This window comes from Trachemys scripta, chromosome 2 (genome assembly GCF_013100865.1).
Source record: "Trachemys scripta elegans isolate TJP31775 chromosome 2, CAS_Tse_1.0, whole genome shotgun sequence".
Taxonomy (NCBI): domain Eukaryota; kingdom Metazoa; phylum Chordata; order Testudines; family Emydidae; genus Trachemys; species Trachemys scripta.
This window is the reverse complement of record NC_048299.1, coordinates 111,109,190-111,132,154: the sequence shown is the minus strand read 5'-3', so window position 1 is coordinate 111,132,154 and position 22,965 is coordinate 111,109,190. Positions and strand designations below refer to the sequence as shown.

General features: G+C 41.5%; 2 protein-coding genes across 7 annotated transcripts in view; one reads left to right on the top strand and one right to left on the bottom strand.

Annotated features, from left to right (window-relative positions):
* The window catches only part of TEX10 (testis expressed 10), a 120,659-nt gene extending 113,012 nt beyond the window's left edge, over positions 1 to 7,647 (top strand). The window contains exons 13-15 of the mRNA XM_034761416.1: positions 670 to 851; positions 5,072 to 5,282; positions 7,408 to 7,647. Coding sequence (XP_034617307.1) covers positions 670 to 851; positions 5,072 to 5,282; positions 7,408 to 7,521 — 507 coding nt within the window. The 3' untranslated portion in view covers positions 7,522 to 7,647. The remainder of the gene's footprint in view (positions 1 to 669; positions 852 to 5,071; positions 5,283 to 7,407) is intronic.
* Positions 7,648 to 7,778: 131 nt separating this feature from the next.
* The window catches only part of INVS (inversin), a 200,335-nt gene continuing 185,148 nt past the window's right edge, over positions 7,779 to 22,965 (bottom strand). For all 6 annotated transcript variants that reach the window (XM_034761409.1, XM_034761411.1, XM_034761414.1 and 3 more), the window contains 3 exons: positions 17,142 to 17,374; positions 14,865 to 14,945; positions 7,779 to 9,789 (listed from right to left, as the gene is read on the bottom strand). In XM_034761409.1, coding sequence (XP_034617300.1) covers positions 9,674 to 9,789; positions 14,865 to 14,945; positions 17,142 to 17,374 — 430 coding nt within the window. In that variant the 3' untranslated portion in view covers positions 7,779 to 9,673. The remainder of the gene's footprint in view (positions 9,790 to 14,864; positions 14,946 to 17,141; positions 17,375 to 22,965) is intronic.

The following is a 22,965-nucleotide window of genomic DNA, read 5'->3' as shown; positions in this document are numbered from 1 at the left end:
TTCTCAAAGCATTATGGATCCAGACTCGTACCCCAGATTAGTGCTCTTCAATTTGCTGTTGGATCCTGTTGTTTCACTTTGTGGGCTGGGAACACTGCAAGAGTTTGTTTCTGTGTGTGGCCTAGGTTCTGTGCTCAAGAGTGACCTGTCTACATTAAGCAGCAGTGCTCATGGGTCCAAGTGAGTCCTGTCTAGTCCTTGATGGGAGAAGTGGTGGCTGTGATGCAGGGCTTTTGGATTGGGAAATTTCAAGTGGAAGAAAAATGGGACTTCTTGTGAAACACGGAGAACTTGTTCACCCCCAGCAACACCAATTGGCCATTGCTTTTGTTTTTCTGATCATCTTTGCTTTAAATCCTTACCTTGAGCTGGAATAAATGTTTGTTTAACTAAACGTAATAAATGTAACATTGCTATATGGCATATTTTATTTATTATTACTGGATATTTAGATTTATGTTAATATTTTGCCTTCAGTTTAACATAGGAGTTGCTTCCCTAGGGAAAATGAGGGCAATTTTAAAAAGTTGTTGAAAGTATTAATTTGCATAGGAGGGTAAGTGATTTTTTTTGTGATATTCTAGAAGAGAAATGTTCTACTCTAGCTGTGTTTGTATACCAATAAAAGACTGTTTCTGTCAGAGATAATGAACTTGCTTTGTCTCCTAGGTTGGACTGGCTGTAATACCTGATAGCACAGCTGGATCTGTTTTGTGTGCCATAAGTAAGCTCCTGGATCAAGCTTGCATCCTTAGTGAAAATCTACACAAGTTTCTAGCCTCTTGCTGTTATAGTCTTCTTTACTTCCTGTTAACTTTAGACAAAGAGGATGCAGAACATGTACGGAAGAGGTAATGCTTGTTGTAAATGACAGAGAATTTCTTTAATTTAACATCAATGTTTGAATACTTGTGACTTGTTTCACTTTGTGCTTTGGCCCCTATTCATGCTTATTCTGAAATAATTGTTGGATTTAGGAAAACCCCACCATATGTACGGTTAGCTGGAATTATAAAAAGTTATTTCAAAGCTTTTGCTTATTATAGTTGTTGTAGGTTATGTCAGAAAACAATATTATATCTTGGTTCTGGAAAGGTAGGCATTCATACCTTAATCTTTGGATTTAGCCTTTGGTTCATTAGGAACAGTGGAAGTGTCACTTAAAATTCTTGGATTTAGAAAGTCATTGTTCTAAGACACTAGTGCTTTTAATTAGTCTATACGCTTAACTAACTAGAATATTGAGCTTTAGCAAAGCTTCTCAGACATGATTTTATAGAATTTGGAAATCAGATTGACTAAAAAAGGCTAGATATATTTAAACCACGCAAGTATGTTTACCATTGTACATGGAATGTATATTTTTTTTAAAGAAACAAGATAGATAGTACCTCATCTTTTATTGGTGAAAGAGACAAGTTGTAATGGATGAGGTTGACTATCTGTTTGGGGTGGATATCTGAGGGCTGTCCATTGTCATGTAGATATCTGGGGGAGGCAGCGATGCTCTCATTGTGAGGGATGTTGGTGTATTGGGAGGTGACATCCATCCTGGCAAGGGTGGTGTTCTGAAAAAGTTGTTAGTATTGCAGAGTTTCTGGAGAAAATCAGTTGTTGGTCCTGCAGGAATCTGCCCCTTTGTGTGCTGAGTGGTTTTGAGCATGGTTTCTATGAGTTTTGATATTCTTTTAGTAAGAGTGCCATGGCCAGATATGGGTCTGCCTGGGTTCCCTTGATTATGTATCTTGGTAAGCATGTAGAAGGTCCTTGGGGTAAGGGGGAGGGGTGAGGTTGTAGAGTTTCTGTTGGAGTTTTCTGGAGAAGGATTTGATGATACCTTTAAATTCCTGGCTGAATTGTGGTGCGGGGTCTTCGTTGAGTTCTTTGCAGTAGGTGGTGTCGGAGAGTTGACGATTGGCCTTGTTAATGAAATCATCACAGTTGAGGACTATTATAGCACACCCTTTGACTGCTGGTTTGATCACTATCTGCGGGTGGTTGGATTTCAGGGACTACAGCTGTCCTCTCAGTACTGGAGAGATTGTGGTGGATGTGATGTTAACCACTGTACAATAAAGAGAAGAATTGTTTTCATATCAAATGGTTCTTAGTTGGGCTGTCAATTAATTGCTGAAGTTTTTGAAAGTATTAATTTGCATAGGAGGGTAAGTGATTTTTTTGGTCAATTAATTGCAGTTAACTCATGTGATTAACTCAAAAAATTAATTGCGATTAATCGCACTTATAACAATAGAATACCAATTGAAATGTATTAAATATTTTTGGATGTTTTTCTACATTTTCAATATTGATTTCAATTACAACACAGGATACAAAGTACACCATGCTCAATTTATATTATTATTTTTGATTACAAATATATGCACTGTAAAATGATAAACAAAAGAAATAGTATTTTTCAATTCACCTCATGCACGAACTGACGTGCAATCTCTTCATCGTGAAAGTGTAACTTACAAATGCAGATTTTTTTTGGTTACATATCTGCACTCAAAAACAAAACAGTGTAAAACTTTAGCGCCTACAAGTCCACCCAGTCCTACTTCTTGGTCAGCCAATCACTCAGACAAACAAGGTTGGTTACAATTTGCTGGAGATGCTTCTGCCTGCTTCTTATTTACAGTGTCACCTGAAAGTGAGAACAGGCATTCGCATGGCATTTTTGTAGCTGGTGTTGCAAAGTATTTACATGCCAGATAAGCTAAACATTCATATGCCCCTTCCATGCTTTGGCCACCATTCCAGAGGACAGCTTCCATGCTGCTGATGCTCATTTAAAAAAAAAAAAAAAAAAGCGTCAATTAAATTTGTGACTGTACTCCTTGGGGCGAGACTTGTATGTCTCCTGCTCTGTTTCTGCATATATTTCATGTTATAGCAGTCAGATGATGACCCCCGCGCATGTTGTTCGTTTTAAGAACACTTTCGCTGCAGATTTGACAAAACGCAAAGAAAGTACCTATGTGAGATTTCTAAAAATAGCTACAGCACTTGACCCAAGGTTTAAGAATCTAAAGTGCCTTCCAAAATCTGAGAAGGAAGAGGTGTGCAGCATGCTTTCAGAAGTCTTAAAAGAGCAACGCTCTGATGCAGAAACTACAGAACCCAAACCACTAAAAGAGAAAATCAACCTTCCGCTGGTGGCATCTGATTCAAATGATGAAAATGAACATGCATAGGTCCACACTGCTTTGGATTTTTATCAAGCAGAACCCGTCTTCAGCATGGATGCATGTCATCAGCATGGACGCATGTCCTCTGGAATGGTGGTTGAAGCATGAAGGGACATATGAATCTTTAGCACATCTGGCACTTAAATATCTTGCAACGCCAGCTACAACAATGCTATGTGAACGCCTGTTCTCACTTTCAAGTGACATGGTACACAAGAAGCGGGCAGCATTATCTCCTGCAAATTGTAACCAACCTTATTTGTCTGAGTGATCGGCTGACCAAGAAGTAGGACTGTGTGGACTTGTAGGCGCTAAAGTTTTACATTGTTTTATCTTTGAATGCAGTTATTTTTTTGTACATAATTCTACATTTGTAAGTTCAACTTTCGTGATAAAGAGATTGCACTACAGTACTTGTATGAGGTGAATTGAAAAATAGTTTTTTTGTTTTTTACAGTGCCAAATATTTGTAATAAAAAATAAATATACAGTAAGCACTGTACACTTTGTATTCTGTTGATTGAAATTAATATATTTGAAAATGTAGTAAACATCCAAAAATATTGAAAATAAATGGTATTCTATTGTTTAACAGCACGATTAATCGTGATTAATTTTTTTAATTGCTTGTCAGCCCTAGTTTTTAGTTTTAGAATTTACATTAAAAACTGTATGTAGGACTTACCGTATATACTCTATCATAAACTGGTTCATTTATAAGCTGATCCCCCCCAAGATGGATAAGTAAAAGTGGAAATTTTTGTATAATCCGTTCATAAGCCGACCCTAGAATTCAGGGGTCAGCAAACTTTGGCTCCCAGGCCATCAGGATAAGCCACTGGTGGTCTGGTGCTTCTCTGGTTTGTTTACCTTGAGCGTCCGCAGGCACGGAGGTAAACCTAAGTAAACAAAGTGTCCCGGTGCGCTAGCTGCTTACCCTGACGGGCCGGGATAGCAACTGGTGGGGAAATTTTTTTGGGGGGGAGAAGCTGGGGGTCAGGGGAGTAACCCCTGTGACTACTCCCCACATGACCCCACCCCATCCCGTCACCCCTTCATGCTCCCCATCCCGTCCCTTCCCATCTTATCTGGGGAGGATGTCTCTGGCCTGGCTGGAGCTGCTCCGGCACGCTGGGCAGTGCGGCCGCAGCCTGCTCTGGGGGACGGGGCCGAGCGGCATGACTGCAGCCTGCCAGCCCCAGAGCTGCAGCTGCTTCGGAGGCTGGGGGGAGAGCAGCGTGGCCAGAAGTGGAGAGACTCTGGCTCCGCCTCTTCCCTTATGGCTGTGCTGCCTCTCCTGGCTCCCTCTGTTGGGGGGAGGGGCTGTGTCCCACCTCTCCCTCTCTATACCCGTTCATAAGCCGACCCCCATCTCTGGTGCTTCCCTTTTTTACTAAAACAATTCGGCTTATGAATGAGTATATACGGTAGTTATTATTTTATGATTGATAAACACCTTGTGTCCCTCTCCCTGCTAGTTTCTTGTGCCTTTTAAACACACACAGTAAAAGTTACTGTCTTTATCTCTGCTTGGTTAGGAAGGGGTCTAATTACCACCATAAGTTAACACAAAGGTTCCTCAATATCAGTAAGGTCCAGGAGTGGATGTAAATTTTATTCTCCTTTACTTGCTGTATGACCCTTGTGGAATATTGTTGTGTTTCTCTAATACTCCTTCATGTGGATTCACTGCATCCCTTTGAATTGCCATGTGTGTATAGTTGAAAACAGACTATCAAATCTATCAATCTTAACTTCATGGACACCTTGACTTGTGCAGATAAGGATACGGCCTGGGAACACACTTTCAACACATTTCTATTCTGTGCTTGAGAAATTGCCAACTCTGTTAATTGCTTGTTATATCCTCTCCCCAGGGACACGTTATGGGGATCGTGTATTTCAGTGCTAGCTCTCGTGCCACGAGTGTTTAGGTTGATGCTGCAGAGTCTTCAAGTGAGCAGGGCCTGTCGGGAAGAACTGCCTGTCATTGGTCAGTTGTTGCGTTTGCTAATGCAGCATGGACAGCTCAGGAGTCACATGGTGACAAGTGAACTTCTTGTGCAACAGATTGTCAAGGATATTATGGTATGAAACTATTTTTTTCCCAGAAGACTTCAAGAATATCTTATTCTAGCAGTGAGAATAAACCTCAACAACCCTAAGTTGCACACAACACTCATTCAAATCACATACAAAAAAAGGCGGCCAGAATGTGGCTTGTGGAGTCCAAATTTTGGTCCATAGCTGCCTTCTGTATACCTTGACAGGGTAGCCCACAGAATAGGGGGGCTACCTGTATGAACATGTGCTACTTATCAGTGATGATCCTCACTGGCTGCTGTGTCATGAGGCATTCTCTGGGAATGCCAAAAGCCTGCAGTCAGTGTCAGGAAGGCCATTCCATTGCTGCAGTGCAGATTTCTCTGCTTAGGCTCTCACTGACAAGGAAGACCAACCTCTAAACTTGTAGTCTTGAGGAACAGTAGCCAAGTAAAGGGGCCCTGGACACCAGAATCTATTCAGTGGCAAAATGCATCTGAGGTTGGTTATTTTTGTTACAGACAATGACTTGATGTAGAAGGGACTTCAGTGAGGGAGACAAACTAGGGTCAATCCATGAGTTTACACTAAAACAGTAAAACATTTGTGAAAAATGAGGAACCTGATAGTTTGTCACTGTGTTATAGAACAGCATCAAATTGGAACAAACTTTCCTAAAATATGTACAGCCACACTTCACTACCTGGGTGGGGGCGAAAGAACAGAGACCCAGCACGAATCGGTGAGGCCTAATCTGGAAAGAAGGGCAGTTCATGTGGTGTCAGGCTTCCTGCTGTCTAATTGGGGAACATTGTGTAACCCCAAAACATGACCGTTCTAACAGGTGCAGCACTTACTGCTTCTGTTTGCTGAGTGGGCTGCAGCCAGGATTTCTCAGCAGTATTACTGTACTTGTTTTGGGACTGTTGATCTGAAAAGCAGGTGTCTCAAATAGGTTACTTGTTTTGATGGAGTGGGTTAGGATGTCCTTTAGCTTTAAAGCAGGAGGGCAAATGTGGCTTTTTTAGACTTCAGTAGGTGGCTCCTTGAAAAGCCACTGCCTGTGCATTCCCCCAGGCCTATCATGTCCACAGGAGCCAGTAAGGCTATAGCTGCACTTAGGGTGGTGGGTAGAGTACAGGCACTACACGTGTAGCTAAACAGCACAGTGAAAGGCAGGTTGTGTACTTGTCACTGCAGTGTGTAGCTACACCCGACAGTGAAAGGCTCCAGGGGCAGGAAAGGCTCTGACAGCTCCAGGGAGCTGCTGGAGCCTTGCCTGCTGCTTCCCCACTGCCAGAGCCTTCCCTGAGATGTGAGAGAGACTGCTTGGGCATGTACTGAGCCCAGTAGCACTCTGCTCTACTCGCCTATACCATGTCTCACCATCCACACTGCTATGTATACCTATGCTAGCGGGGCATGCGGTGTTACTTTACACACCACCCTAAGTGTAGATGTGCCCTGAAAGAGCCTCTGCCATATTCTATGAACAGAAAATGACAGACTTGGCTGCTGGTGTTTAACACCATGGTATTTAAACCTGCTCGGCCAGTGGCTGTGGTGTTACACTCCCTTTTGGAATAACTAGCGTGCTAGAGTGTTGTCTACCCTACAGCTCTCTGTGGATCATCTAATGGTAGCCCTGGTGAGAATGTTTTTATAAAACTCCTTACTGTAGACATGGCCAGTGAGTCTTCCTACTATAGTAGAGCCTCAATCATTTCCACTAATGATTTGGAAATGCATTGTAAATTGCTGAATTGGAACTAAGCAAACAAACATGATTTAAATAGCATAGAGACTGCATGATGGTACACTCTGAAATAGCAAGTGAACCACACTTAGATAAATTCACACACCCTTCATAGTATCATAGAAATGATCTGTAGCTGATTTTGTAAAAAGCAATGAAGTCTTAATATTATCATTACACTAGAGTTCTGTCTCTCTGCTAATGTTTCTTGAACTCCAAATGATGGCTTCTCCTTTTCTCAATAATTACGTGGTGTGTAAATGAACAAGGTTCCTCTGTATTTGATTTCTTGTTTGCAATAGAATGTCTGGTTAACTGAAAATATCAAGCCAACTACTGAAACTTCATGAGTAGTACTGTTAGCTTATTGGGTCATATGTGTGATTTACAACCTCTTTCCCTTTTTGCCTCCAGACATTGAAGAGTGGTGAAGTCCAAGAGCAATGGCTAACAGACCTCCATTACTGTTTCAACATATATCTTGCCACACATCCACAGGGACCCGGTGTTATTAGCACAGAATATTGAAGAAATGAACATTGTACATCTGCTTTAAAGTGTTTACTTCCATTTAATTCTGAAAGGAAAATGTTGGGACAATGTTTGTTATAAAAAAATTTTAAGTGGAACTTAAATAAATTTTTTTCCCTAAAATCTGTTTGTACTACATTACTTTGGTCTTGAAGCAAGAAAGTAACATTGCAGTGTAAGTAGTTTAGGTAAGACTGTTGACTGCAGGAGAGGATACGCTGAGGACAATCCCAGCTGTTGAAGTGAAAATATTAAATGGTGTCACTGATGTGGAGAGAATCTCCTTTGTTTATTGGATTCTTGTATTGACTCCAGTCATTTTCCATTATTTATAATATTTAAATGATTTCATTGTGTAATATACAATGCAAAAATACTACTCATGCTTTTTAAGGTGGAATAACAGTATTTTGGATATTTATTGAATATAAAAATAGAAATGTAGTAAAGAATAAAGTCAAAGTAATAATATACAATATGCTTAGGACAAAAGTAAGAAAAAAGGAACATGTTACATCATTTTTTTCTTAAAAAAACATGTCCACCAAAGTGATCCCCTTGTCTGCCTTTCAGTTCACTTGCGAAGTCAATGGCAAAACTCCAGCTGACGTCCGTGGGAGAAGGCCCCATGGTGTGCGTGTCGATATAAAAACATTTCATGACTATTTCACTAACAAAGAAATTTACTTTGTTTTGAGGGGAGAGGGTGAAGTGGTGAAATCCCGGCCCCACTGACTTCTATAGGGCCAGCCTTTCACCCTAGAAACTTAATAGTTAACATGGTCCTTTCTTTCAGTCACAATTTCTACCACTACATTAGTATCTAACAGTGAGCTCAACACAATGTTCCTCTTTAGTGAAGAATCCGAGCACACAGGTTGCTGTTGAGCAGATGCACTCATTCCTAGTGGCGGCTATACTTTCTGTTCTACATAGATTTTCAGATACTTATTACAGGTAATTGCAAAGCTTTTGGTACTCTGAATTTGGGGTGAAATGAGAGAGGGACAAAGATTTTCTAAAATAGTTAACCCTTTAATAGAACTGGCTCCGCACATCTAATTTGTGATTAGAGCAGTTTGGAAAAAAATGATTTCAGTCCCACAGGAAATTCCAGTACTTTGGCATTTGCTTTCATCCCAAAAAGTAAAATCAAATTTTTGTGGGATGTAAAGTTCTGAGAAACTTTGACTTGGAAATATCAAAACAAAAACTTGCAACATTTTTTGACTAAAATAAAAAATTGACAATTTCAGCCAAAATGAAATTGACGAAGGGCAGCCATCTAAAAAGTTGTAAATACAAAGGATGGAGAGAAATTGATTAGGATATTCCTGAGGGGGTATGCTATGGTATAATGGGATGGAAATGAACAAAGAATTTTAATATATAGCAATACTAGGAATTTTCACTTGATAGCAGAGTGTGGAATAATCTCTCAAAGGAAAGGGTGGGAACCATATTAGTTCACTCCCTCCCCCCCCTTTAAATTTAAGAATAAATATGTGGATTGCATTGAGAAACTGTCTGTTTCATAGATCTGGATATTAACTGGGTGATAGGAGGGGAGATTGGGGTTTCTAATCTAGAGGGAATTTCAGCTCCCTAATTAAGTGTAGAACTAGCGCTTGTTTTATGCTTTTTACCTAGAGGAAACTATGTGCTTATATTGTTCTCCCAGGAAGTTTTATTTTAGCTTTCATAAATCAAAAGTGCTTCGATAGGGCTGGAGAAGAGCGAAGGCAACAGTGCACCTGCTCATTATATACAGTTTTTTTCAAACCCCATATGTGGCTGAACATAGGGCTGTAATTAACACTCTCATAACATATTTATGGATAATTGATAAATTCTATAAATTGCTAATTCCAGCCTACTTCTCAACTTGATGAAATTTGAAATTCTGTAATGTCAGTAAATAAATTACTCTTTAATTCTACATTTCATTAGTACAGGAAATGAGTTCAACTCCCTGGAAGTTTGGTTTGGCATATAGCACTGAGATAATACAGTAACGGAAAATACCTTTGTTAGCTTAATATTTTGTATACTTTTTTCAATTACAAGCAAGATTTCATACATTCCTGTAGAACTGGGGAGTCGTCTTTAAGTTGTTTTCAGGTTCCCTATTACTACTTCTCAGCTTTGCTTAATGCTTGGGTCTTTTGGTTTTTGACTTTGCAGCAGTGGTTGGTCTCATGTTGTATGAAAACTGCTTCAATTTTCCTTCATTCTCCAGCAGATGAACATACTGCAGGTTGCTTACTGTAAAAACAAAAAATGTTAGTTCTATGGGGTAATATTGATTTGTTTTTTAAAGAAAAGCTGCAGTCGGCTGTGCATCCTAGCCTTCAAATATGCATAAACTATGAATACTTCGTTGTGTAAATGAGGCCATTTAACAGAAATGTCCAAAATTTCATCAGCATGCTAGAAACGAAACCCTTCTTGACAACTCAGCCTGAGTCCATGGTTCTGTTTCGCGCTCTCGTAAGCCAGGGAGGCAGGAACATTCATTACTGCACTTTATGTAAATAGAATTTTCAAAAGTACTTAAGTGACTTAGGCGCCTATACCTCTTTGACTGACTTGCTCTAGCTAATTATTGAAATGTTTACAGGTGACAGGTGTCTCACTGACAACTGAACAGCTAGTTTGTTGAAATTGCCCAGGAAACAGCAAGATATTTTGTTTAGTATTGTTTGTGGGAACTTGACGATTTACAAACCTTTCATTTGAAAACAAAACAAGAACTTCTGACAGTGTGCACATGACTGTTCTAGACTTGCTCAGTTTTGAACTACGAGAGCAGAATCCAGCTTGACCCCTGCAAAACCTACTTCCGAAGTAGAAAAACTATCGGGTGTTTGGAATTTCCTATCATTGTACAAAATATTATATATCTGACAAACAGTGGTGTGGTTTTTTTTTACCTAGTTCATGATGCAATATGTAAATAACTTCCCTGCCACAAGATGGTATAAAGAATAAAAGTGCACAAGATTGTGATAAAAAGACAGCCATTTACAATCAGTTACTTTAAACAAATACTTCCTGGTTGCAGTTATTTGTCAAACATGGTCTGGGGTGGCAGGGGAACCCTGCTTTCTCTCCCCTTCCCCATGGGCTAAAATAGATTTTTCAAAACATCCAGCAAGTTCCGTTTTTATCCTTTGCCATGTTCCTCCCCCCTAATCTTGTTGAGCAGTCGCTGCGCTTCCTTCCAGGGCTTGGCTGTTGTACCACACCTGGGGTAGAAGCTGCCTCTTGTCAATACTTTTTTTTGTCCCCATCCCAAAATTTTCAGCTTGCGTACACCAGTGAGGATGTTAAACTAGTTTGGTGCCAGTCTCCAGTTGGCAGATTTGTCACCCTACACTTTTTCACAAGGCACAAGAATGTTTGTTAGTACCAATATTCTTCTCCTTCCCAGCTGTACCCTTCTCAGAGAGATGAATCAAACATGAGTCCATTTTGACCTATGCTAGACAACTACGTCAAAAATACTGTTTCTGGCATTAGCCACTGACAGCTCTGAACTTTTCCAACAAACTTAATGTCATGCACGAAGGGCGTCAGCTGAAAAACACGTTATTGTCTTTAAGACAGGGGTAAAGTTCCCTAAGCTCCTATTAGGTGAATGAAAGTAGGTACTGTTCTACAGGCACTGGGCAAAGTTCCTATCACTATCCTACTTATCACCAAGTTATGAAAGGTAAAGTCAACTCAAAGCTGCAAAAGAAAGCCTTTCTATTTCATAAAAGACAAGAGCAGAGAGATTTGTTGCCCCTAAAACCAAAGAACTAAGCAAAACACTAAGTTTTAAAATCTATCTTCAGCAGTTCCATGACTCAGTATGCAAAGGTGGCAGATTAAACACCTGTCTGGTAGCTTTCTAGGCTATATTGAAAATGACCAAAGGTGTTCTCTTAAATAGTGCAAGAGCGAGCATGTTTGTCTCTTGTGAGACAGAAATGTATCTACCGTTATAATGTAACTCCAAGGGCAGCGCTGCTTTGAGACTCCCCTGGGACTTGAGAAGAGTTCTAAACGAGTCAGAGAGCACCAAGAAAAGAGCCTTGGAACATTTTTAGTTTTCTTTCATTATTGTCCTAACACCAAATATTTTAAATCAAGGAGACAGCTTGTTAGCTACGCGTGGTCTGGTTTTTGAGCCACAGCTGGTATGACTAGAGGAGACCACTCTGTCTGTTCAAACTGACCCTCCGATTTTGCAAAACTAATGATTGCATCACCCCTGCTACTATTGGTCTAAGCAGTCGCTGAATAACTGCAGACTAGTGCTTTAACACCACTGTTAGCTGATTGAGCTTGTTGAAAATTTGTTCCCAAATTCTATTCTCATCTCGTTCCTCCTTAGCCATTGCTCCCTGTCCTGCCATCTCAAGACATTCCTTGCCTTCGCGATCTTGAAGCTAATTACAAACTCTGCTCAGCATCTCCCTCTTTTCTGGTAAATAGGTTAGCTCCCTTTTCTCTGGCCTCATGTCTTACCTTCCAGTCATGATGGCATTTTATTGCAGTTCTATGCATTTAGCTCTAATTCATTTAAATCCTTGCTCAACCCTGGAAACCAGACCTGCACACAACATTTCACACAGAGAACAGAGATAAGACTTCATTAGCGACACCCAGAAATGTCAGCATGGCTTCTGGTAGCAGAGAGATCTACAACAGGAACTCTTACCTAACAACACATAGCTTTCATGTGGTGCTTTACAAAGGAGGTTGATATCGTTGTCCCCATGTTACAGATGGGTAAACTGAGGCACACAGTTGACGCGTGACTTGCCCCAAAGTCACTCAGAAGGCCTGTGGCGGAGCAGGGATAGAACAGAGGTCCCTAGGTCTTAGTTCAATTTACGTGGCCACATCCAATGGGCAGTTTTAGCGGGAAGGCCAAGGACTGAATGACTAGGAATAGGAATTACCCGCTCCCACAGAAGCAGGCCTAGCGCTGGGGAAAGTACTGCAGAGAACAATCCTGTGCTGCCAGGGGCCTGACCTAGCATTAAAACAGATAGACAATAGCGTGCCTAGCAGCTGGTGCACGCCTTCTGCCCCCACAGTGCACCAACAGCAATCAACTGCCAGCTTAGGTCAGTGCATCGCTACTGGAGCATAATTTTCAGTTTCATTTAAACAAATTGTCGAAATACTGTTTTTCAGGAGTCTCGGTAACTCGTGAAATTAGGAAAATAGCAGGGCAAAGGGTATTGGCATTTTTTCACTCTGTAACACTGAGTATGTGAGAAAATGTCAGGGTATAATTCTTCCTTTAATGAGCAGGGTCCCTTAACACTCCTGTTGTTCTCCCTGAGTCCTGGATGCCTTTCAGCAGCAGATCTGGGCTAATGGCTACTTATGAGAACTAAAGTGGAAAGGTTGAATAGCTCCCAGTGTAGTAGAAAGTGGTGAGAGGGCACTAGCCCTTTCTAATGGGCATCCTGGTACATGGGGAAAGGGATTGGGCCTGGCTACTTTCTCCTCCATCCCTCACCCTGCCCTGCTGCCTAGAGTGCTGTATGTAGCAAGGCTGCTCCCAAATGCAGAAGGCTGACATGAAAGGGGTTTAAGTAACAGTGCAGTTAGACTCCACAGAGTGATTCTAACAGTGGCATTGTGGGCTCTGTGATCCCCAGATCAAACCTGTCTCATCTACCTAATGGTAAGCAACTTGGGGCAGCCACCATCTAGCACCTAGCAGAAAGGGACCCTAGGCTCTACACTGCAATACAAATAATAAGTAAAAACATTTTTCTACAGATTCAACATGGGATCTGAGTCAAGCTGGATTCTTTCCATCTTCTGCCGGTAACAGAGATTGTTCCATGTGTACCGCTCCAGTGCCCTCAGTCTCTATTCTCCATTACCCATCTGGAGTAACTCTTGCCCTCAGTGGCTCTGCACAGGTGTAACTGATTAGAACGTAACAAACAATTCTGTAGCTGATGCACAAGGAGGAACAGAACCCTTTGTGAGTTGTGCTGGCTCTGCAGGAGATAGGAGTAAGAAGAAGAAAAACGTGTTTTTATCACTGCAATCTGCAGCCAGGGGAGTGAATACGCTCAGCACACAGATCTAGGGAGGAAGAAGATTCAATTTTTATATAGCACTTTTCAGCATAGAGCAGTGGTGGGAAAGGCAGTGTGTGTGGTTGGCATGGCCTCTTGGGGAGCAGGAATGGAAACAGGGCCACAGTAATTAAAAATGAAGAGTAAAGATAAAAATCCACCCCCCCCACTCGCACCCTCCAATCCATCAGTTACTCCCAAACACCGTTGGGAAACTACGTCTAATCATAACACGTGAGTGTGCAGATTGTATGGCTTCTAGCTGTGGACCATTAAGAGCTGGTGTACAAATGTGAAATAATTGAAAAGGGACAAGCGGCCAGTATCCCCAGCAAGGGTGTGGAGTAATCAGTTCTTGGTAACACCGGCTGTGCTGTGCAGCAAGGAGGCTGAAGGCAGAGGGCTGCCTTGTAGAGTGCCAGAGGAATTCACCAATAACCTACTTGCTACTAGAGTGTGACTCAGTAGTAGAAAGAAAGAAGAATCAGGAAGAAGAAAAAGTTCTTTCACCTTCACCACCTGTGTAACTGTCTCTCCCTCTCCCCCTCCCCATCCCACTAACACTGCCGCATAACTATATGACATCACAGCAACAGGGTTTTTAAAAAAGATTTTCTGCAGGAAGGTACCAGCCAAGGGTCACTGGGAGTTGGTTCACAGATATGACATTATAAAAAAGGTCTAACCAGCAAGCCAGAGTGTGTCTGGGCAGTATGGTCAGATGTGGATATCTGTATCCACGAGCACATATATGCAATTGAACTTGTCTAATTTTTGTTCATAAATTCTCAGTATGTGTAGAAATGTGGTATCTGCTTCCACATGGCCACCAGATACTGTGCTGATAAATTAAGTGTGCACAAGTATGTGTATACAAATTCACACAGGTGAGTTTAAACATCTCTCCTTCTCTGTAAACTGCCATTGTATAATAGGGTTTTTCCTACCCTCAGTTCTTTGCACATATCTTGTTAAACAAACAAGTTAATATCAAAGAAAAAATGAAAAAATAATACACAAAAGTCCAAAAGGAGTGACAGAACACAGAGCCCCTGATCTCAGGGTGCTACCTGTCTAGGTACAATGATATCTTAGATGGGATGTTCACTTGGTTACCTCATTTTTTTTGGTTTTATTATTATTATTACTATAGTTTTGTTCCCATTTTCCTTTCATATTCAAGCCATCTAAAACATTTTAAATTCCAGAAATGCTTCCACAGCTTCACTAAGGCCGTACCCTTACCTGAGATCACGTGCACATCAGAAAGCTTATGCTTTGAAGAAGGTCTTGCTGGATGGCAAACTTTTCCTTCTTGAGAGCGCCCTTTAAAAAATAAATGTGCACATTTTTACAAATTCACACCCAAATGTGGTTATGTACAGTTATAGACCATTTCACTGTGAACTGCTGCACTCTCTTAATTTTAAACACACACACTTACATTAAAATAATCTTATCATAAAGAGTGTCATAAAACTTTTATGATGGAAAATTTATCACACTGTTAAACAATAATAGAATACCATTCATTTAAATATTTTTGGATGTTTTCTACATGTTCAAATATTGATTTCAATTACAACACAGAAAACAAAGTGTACAGTGCTCACTTTATTTTTGATTACAAATATTTGCACTGTAAAAAACACAAGAAATAGTATTTTTCAATTCATCTAGTACAAGTACCGTAGTGCAATCTCTTATAATGAAAGTTGAACTTACAAATGTAGATTTATGTACAGAAAAATAACTGTATTCAAAAATAAAACAAAACTTTAGAGCCGACAAGTCCACTCAGTCCTATTTCTTGTTCAGCCAACTTCTCAAGACAAATAAGTTTGTTTACATTTGTAGGAGATAATGCTGCCCGCTTCTTGTTCACAATGTCACCTGAAAATGAGAACAAGTGTTCATACAGCACTGCTGTAGTCGGCGTCGCAAGATATTTACATGCCAGATGCGCTAGAGATTCGTATGTCCCTTCATGCTTCAACCACCATTCCAAAGGACATAAATCCATGCTGACGACGGATTCTGCTCAATAAAAATCCAAAGCAATATGGACCAACACATGTTCATTTTTATCATCTGAGTCAGATGCCACCAGCAGAAGGTTGATTTTCTTTTTTGGTGGTTCGGGTTCTGTAGTTTCCACATCAGAGTGTTGCTCTTTTAAGACATCTGAAAGCATGTGCCACACCTCATCTCTCTCAAATTTTGGAAGGCACTTCAGATTCTTAAACCTTGGGTCGAGTGCTGTAGCTATTTTTAGAAATCTCACATTGGTACTTTGTGTTTTGTCAAATCTTTGATGACATTGTAAATAAGAAGCAGGCAGCATTATCGCCTGTAAATGTAAACAAACTTGTTTGTCTTGTTTGTCTTAGCGATTGGCTGAACGAGAAGTAGGACTGAGTGGACTTGTAGGCTCTAAAGATTTACACTGTTTTGTTTTTGAGAGCAGTTATGTAACAAAAAAAATCTACATTTGTAAGTTGCACTTTCATGATAAAGAGATTGTACTACAGTACTTGTATGAGGTGACTTGAAAAATACTTGCATCTGAAGAAGTGAGGTTCTTACCCACGAAAGCTTATGCTCCCAGTACTTCTGTTAGTCTCAAAGGTGCCACAGGACCCTCTGTTGCTTTTTGAAAAATACTGTTTCTTTTGTTTATCATTTTTACAGTGCAAATAGTTGTAATAAAAAATAATAATATACTGTGAGCAGTGTACACTTTGTATTCTGTGTTGTAACTGAAATCAATATATTTGAAAACATAAAATAACATCCAAAAATATTTAATAAATTTCAATTGGTATTCTATTGTTTAACAGTGCGATTAAAACTGTGATTAATCGCGATTAACTAAAAAAAATAATTGTGATTAAAAAAAGTAATCACGTGAGTTAACTGCTATTGACAGCCCTAAAAATTGTTAATGTGATCCATAATAGCATTTTAAGTAACTTTTGGGTAAATTTTATAGTTTCAACACAAAACATGGTTAAATAAGTATATTTTCTTTTTAAGTTTCCATAGTGTTTGGTTGAATAATTACCAGAGTAAACCTGCATCCAACTCAGCATATCTAACACTGAGTATGTGTACTTTCAAAATGAGCAGATAAACAATATCACCTTCTGATCATCACATTACCCCAAATTCAGGTCTGGTGAAATAGAAATATGGGGAGCTGTCTGTCTGTCTGAGGGACTCCTGTCATGGAGTAATGATGTGCAGCGACCCATATACTGCTTTAAGGTTAAAAAAAAATCAGGTTTAGAAATGATTTGCTTCTAAAAGTATCTAACCCCCTCCTCCCTTCCCCCCCCCCTGGATTTATCTGTGTATTAAAAAAAATGGATTTCTAGCTCTGGTGCTGCAAATCCCTTAGTAACTTGGGAAGTATTAAATCTATAGCAGATTCCAAAATCTAGGAATATTGTTAGTTATGAAAGCATCAGCAATGGAACACTTAAATTCTGAAACTTTAAATTGCCACCACAACAGAATTACCGTATATCTGCTTAAGGATGGATTGCGTGCTCGTTTTTATGGCTGAGTTGCTTTTATTTACAGATTTTAGGTTTTTACATGAAGACACTGATTTCAGAGGGCCATGGTTCAGCTGTTTCTTCCAAGCGACCTGGATGAAAAAGGCAGCTGTCTCTTGTCTCCATTTGTCTTTATCTTCTTTGCATTGCCGCTCAGCACTAAAAAGCTGGACCAACTTCTGTCTTAGCTGGTAACTGGAGAGAAGAGAAGAGAAGAGAAGAGCACTTGTTTTAGATGACCTGTTTTAACTTCAGTGTTTTACATGCATCAGTTCACATGGTGGATTACATGAGTAACTGGGAAAACAAAATTCCCACTGATCTGACAACTCACTTGGATGAGGAATGTTTGCTTAGCAGACAGAATAAGACCTGGGTTCAATTCCAGATGTGACCATTAATTTCACACAATTACTGAAGCAGACAAGGATCATGAGTATCAAAAGTTACTCTGGAACTTCAAACTATCTGCAGCCAAAATAATAATAAATAATGTACCAAAAAATCACCAAAAGTGAGGACAATATTAAGAACAAACTACTACATAGATGTGGTATAATCTATCAATAATACTACCTCTGTTTTCATTGCATTCACAACTGAATGTAGTGGCATAAACTTTTCTGATGCATTCTCCTGCATATTTGCAAATTATTGACACAATATAGGGGAAGATACTTGCTGAGTCTATTTCCTCTTTCTACACAGAACTTGAGAAGCTCTAGGGCCTGGTTCTTCACTGCCTTGCAGCTTGTGCCATCATTTATACCTGAGCAACGTGGATGTAAAATGCTACCAAACCAGACTAATAGTATGCACCCAGAGTTCTTCTTACTTCTGAAGAACTCTCAGTCCCTTTCCTGGTTTCTCCAATCTCTTAGTTCTCCCTAAATGTTTCACTCCATCTTTGCTCCCTCTTTCTTTCAGTCTCTCTCCTAGCCTTACCACTGCAGCTGTGATGTGTCACTGACAGTTCACAAACATCCCTTCATTTGGTTAACACTTGCACAGAAGAGCTACATTTTTCCTTGCCTCAAATGTTAGTAGTCTGTGCTGTACTCGCATTTCATACTAGAGAATAAACTGACTGGCCAAATAATCCACTCTAAATCTTCCTGCTATGGCTTTCCCCCAGGTTAACAGTAACTTATTAATTATGATGGTATTTGACACTATGGGGTATTAGATGATGTCATTGGTATTTGGCTGCTGGTCTGAAGTGAGTCAGTGAAATCAGTCTAGTTTCCACATCCCCATGACTCGCTATCACACCTGTTGTTGTTTGAGGGCCATGCTGGAAGCCTCCACAGCGAAGACAAGGAAGGAACGGATGGGAATGGACACAAATCCCCTCTCACCTGGGCAGTAATGGTAGCCTTGCAGTGCTGCTGCCCAGGCTGTACTGGCTCTTTGAAATTTGGTTTCTAGCACCTTTTACAACAAGCTCAAAAGTAAAACAAACTAATACACAGAACCAGAAGCAAAATCATTACCGGAACCTGCTATAAGCCATCGGACCAGAAGGAGCATGAGACAGTGGACTGGATGGCTCAAGTGATTGTTAATGAGATCTAGAGCCTTTTACCGCTACAATAGGTTGTCTATTGAAGTCCAGATGACCAAAAGTTACCAGCAGATGTGCTTTTTCTGTGGCCTGTGTGAAATGAACTGGTGGTTTCAGGTATGCCTATCACAGAAACCACTACCATCCCTACCCATGACTGCAGTTGCAGCAGAGGCACAAAGGACTGCATATGCATGAAATCTGAACTACCCTCTCTTCCTCTGTGAGGTTGCCTGCCCATGTCAGATTGGTTTTGCAACTAGACACCACAAGTTTCCAGGGCTGTTATTCTGACACTTTGCACGAGTTCTGTATTCATTTAAAAAAAGCTGAGAGAGAGCTGGTGAAAAGCAAACGCTAGTACCGACATGGGGATTTAACTATTCAAAACAGAGCAACACTATAATAGTTAAGTCAAGAAGCAAGTAAATAAACATTTTTGTGGATTTGTTGCAGGACTTCTTCCAGAGACAAGGAAGCGTTATCCATGTATGTGTTATAACTAAGCTCCGGTTACTTAACAATAGGCCGTTACAGGAAAAAACCTGTACACTGCTGGGTAACTAACGACTCTTGCTATTAATTTAGTCTACAAAATGCAGAAAAAATGATTGGGTAATAGCTGTTTAACAGCTGAGTGGAAAGGAATGTTAAACTGTACTCTGTGCTTGACAATTACTCCCGTATTAAGTGCTGCAGGTATTTACTGATCTATAAATCAAATGGTCACATGGACATTATATCCCGTCATTGCCATCAAAGACCTCACAGAACCTTCTGGTAGTTTTTGGAGACACATAAATATTGTGGGGAACCAAAGGGGAGGGGAACCTATGTAGCTGTGCTTCAGCTTATGTGCAAATATTCCACAAAAATGTGTCTATCTGGTTCTGAGTCAAAAAAGAAGGGAAGCAGGGGGTTAAATTAAAACACACACGCACACACACGCAGTGCTGCGCTAACAAAAATTCAAAGCTCAGTCAGCACACTAGGTGCATATACCATGACTCTGAAGCGTATGTGGGGCAGGAATGAAAATGCGAGCAGTCTATGCGCTCAGGTTTATGGGTAAGGAGGCTTTGAGCTTAAGAAAAGTTAAAGATCTGTCTGAAAATAACAGACTGAAGTGCCTGATGCCAGCTGGAGACCTACAGGGACAGCAACCAAAAGATTTCCAGCTTTTGTCAATTCACTGTGGACCCAAGAGAGTGCCACTAGCTTCAATGCACCCGACAAGGGAGCGAGGCGGACACAGGAACTGCAAGCCTCGGTGAGCAGGATGAGCAATTAACCTTTGGCAGGCCTGATGCCTTAAGAGACACTTTTGGGGACTAAATTTGTGATGTTTGTGGACTGTGGGAATTGAAACATTTTTCTGGAAAAGGGAAATTTAACGTGCATCACAGAAGTATAAGTTACTAGCGTGCTGTCAGTCCAGAATTCTGAAGGGATGAGCTTGGTTGTATCTCAAACTGTTTTACATTTTCAATAAATACGGTAAATTGACTGCAAAATTTAAAGTGAGAGTCAAGTCTATTTAATCTCTTAGTTTAGTGGTTGGTGGAGTCACAAAACTCAGGTACATACTGTCATATAGCTTCATTAAAGTAAGTTCCAGACCAGCCTGCGTTAACATCCGTGAAACGCTCACAGTGATCCACAAGCACCTGGAGAACCATTGAGAAATACCCCTTGTGATTAATGTACTCGGTGGCTAGGTGGTCTGGTGCCAGAATTGGAATGTGCGTGCCATCTATCGCCCCTCCACAGTTAGGGAAGCCCATTTGTGCAAAGCCATCCACTACGTCATGCACGTTGCCCAGAGTCACGGTCTTTCAGAGCAGGATGCGATTAACGGCCCTGCACACTTCCATCAACACAACTCCAATGGTCGACTTTCCCACTCTGAACTGGTTAGCGACCGATTGGAGTAGCCAGCTTCCACAGTGTAATCGCCATGCACTTCTCCAGTGACAGGGCAGCTCTTATTCTCGTGTCCTTGCGCTGCAGGGCTGGGGCAAGTTCATCATACAGTCCCATGAATGTGGCTTTCCTTATGCGAAAGTTCAGCAGCCACTGCTCGTCATCCCAGACATGCATCATGATGTGATCCCACCACTCAGTGCTTGTTTCCCGAGCCCAAAAGTAGCATTCCACTGTGATCAGCACCTCTGTTAATGCCACAAGCAATCTCGTGTCGTAGCTACTACATGTGGCGAGATCAACATCACACTCCTCTTGCCTTTGTAGTTTAAGGAATGACTCCACTGCCACTCGTGCCCTGTTGGTCAGAGCAAGCAGCATACTGGTCAGCAGTTCGAGATCCATTCCTGCAGCCAGAAAGAGGCAGGGCGCGCAGTACACAAACCGTTGAAAGATGGCGCCAAATGCAGATGTAAGCACAGGGATTGCTGGGATGCGAAGCAATGCATCACGGGGCGTTGGGACTGGACCCAGGATGCCCCATGACCCCTTCCGCCTTCCCACAAGTCTTAGCGGCAAAAGAGAAAGAGGTGCTCTGGGGGATAGCTGCCCAGAGTGCACCGCTCCAAATAGCGCTGCAAGTGAGAACACACTATTGCGCAGGCAGCTGTCAGTGTGAACACACAACAGTGGTTTTCCTTCTGTGCTCTCTGAGCGGCGCTGTAATTGCTGGTGCTGTAACTTTGCCAGTGTAGACATGCCCTGGGACTGAGGGAAAGGATTTCAGCTAGTCAGACTGCTGGAGTATGGGGTGAGAGAGACTTTTGCTTTGAATTTACTGAGCTTGTTAACTAGATATTAGCTGTTGTGACAAAGTTCCTCCTCTACCTTGGTGGGTCCTGCGCTTATTGGCGGATTTGCTCACTTCACAGATTCACCCTATGGGTCAGGAAACTGTCCAGAGACCTTCCCCTCTGGTAGAAGCTATAGTCCAGGTCAATTCCTCCTGTGTTTGATCAGGAGTTGAGAGGTATGGGGGGAACCCGGGCCCGCCCTCTACTCCGGGTTCCAGCCCAGGGCCCTGTGGACTGCAGCTGTTTAGAGTGCCTCCTGGTACAGTTGCACGACACCTACAATTCCCTGGGCTACTTCCCCATGGCCTCCTCCCAACACCTTCTTTGTCCTCACCACCGGACCTTCCTCCTGATGTCTGATAACGCTTGTACTTCTCAGTCCTCCAGCAGTACGCCTACTCACTCTCAGCTTCTTGCACACCTCTTGCTCCCAGTTCCCCTTCCCCTTCCCCTTCCCCACCCCCTCTCCTCTGGCTCCCCGGCTCCCCCTGGCTTGACTGGAGTGAGCCCTTTTATAGCATCAGAGGGGTCTTAATTAGAGTCAGGTGCTTAATTGCCTCACCTGACTCTTAGCAGGTTAACTGGAATCAGGTGGTCTATTAGCCTGGAGCAGCCCCTGCTCTGGTCACTCAGGGAACAGAAAACTACGTATCCAGTGGCCAGTATATCTCCCTTCTGCTACTCTGCTGTTCCCAACTGGTCTGGGTCTATCACACCATGTTTCACCTTTTATTTTATTTTAATTCTGACTTGTACGCCTCATTACTTGAAATCAATTAAAATCTTTTTTTCCTGAAGTTGTTAAACTTGTTTTATTGTTTCATCTAAACCAGTGTGTTTGGATTGAAGTGTTTGGGAAACTTCATTTGGGATAACAGGGCTTGTGCATATCATTTTCTATTAATAAAATTATAAACTTTACATGAGCTGTGTTTTCCAGGAGAGGGCTGGGCAGTACAAGACACAAATTTCTGATGGAAGTCTGGGACTGGGAATTTGCTGGTGTTGCTGTGCAGTGTAATTCAAGAGTGGCTGGCCATAGCACTCGGATGGTATAGCTGAGAGCAATTTACATGCTCGAGGCTGTGTGTGAGCAGACCAGGAGTGGTTGCGCTCACAGTGAAGCAGTGTAAAAGGCTGGAGAATTGAGGGGACAGAGCTGTTCAATAGTCCAGATTTTGTCCTGGGTAATGTCTAGAGCCCTACCAAATTCATGGTCCATTTTGGTCAATTTCACCATCATAAGATTTCATGATTTCAGCTATTTAAATCTGAAATTTCCTGGTGGTGTAACTGAAGGGCTCCTGACCCAAACAGGAGGGTTGCAAGGTTATTGGAGGGGTTCATGGTATTGCCACCCTTACTTCTGTGCTGCTGTTGGAGGCAGTGCTGCCTTCAGAGCGGGATGGCTGGAAAGCAGCCGCTGCTGGCCAGGAGCCCAGCTC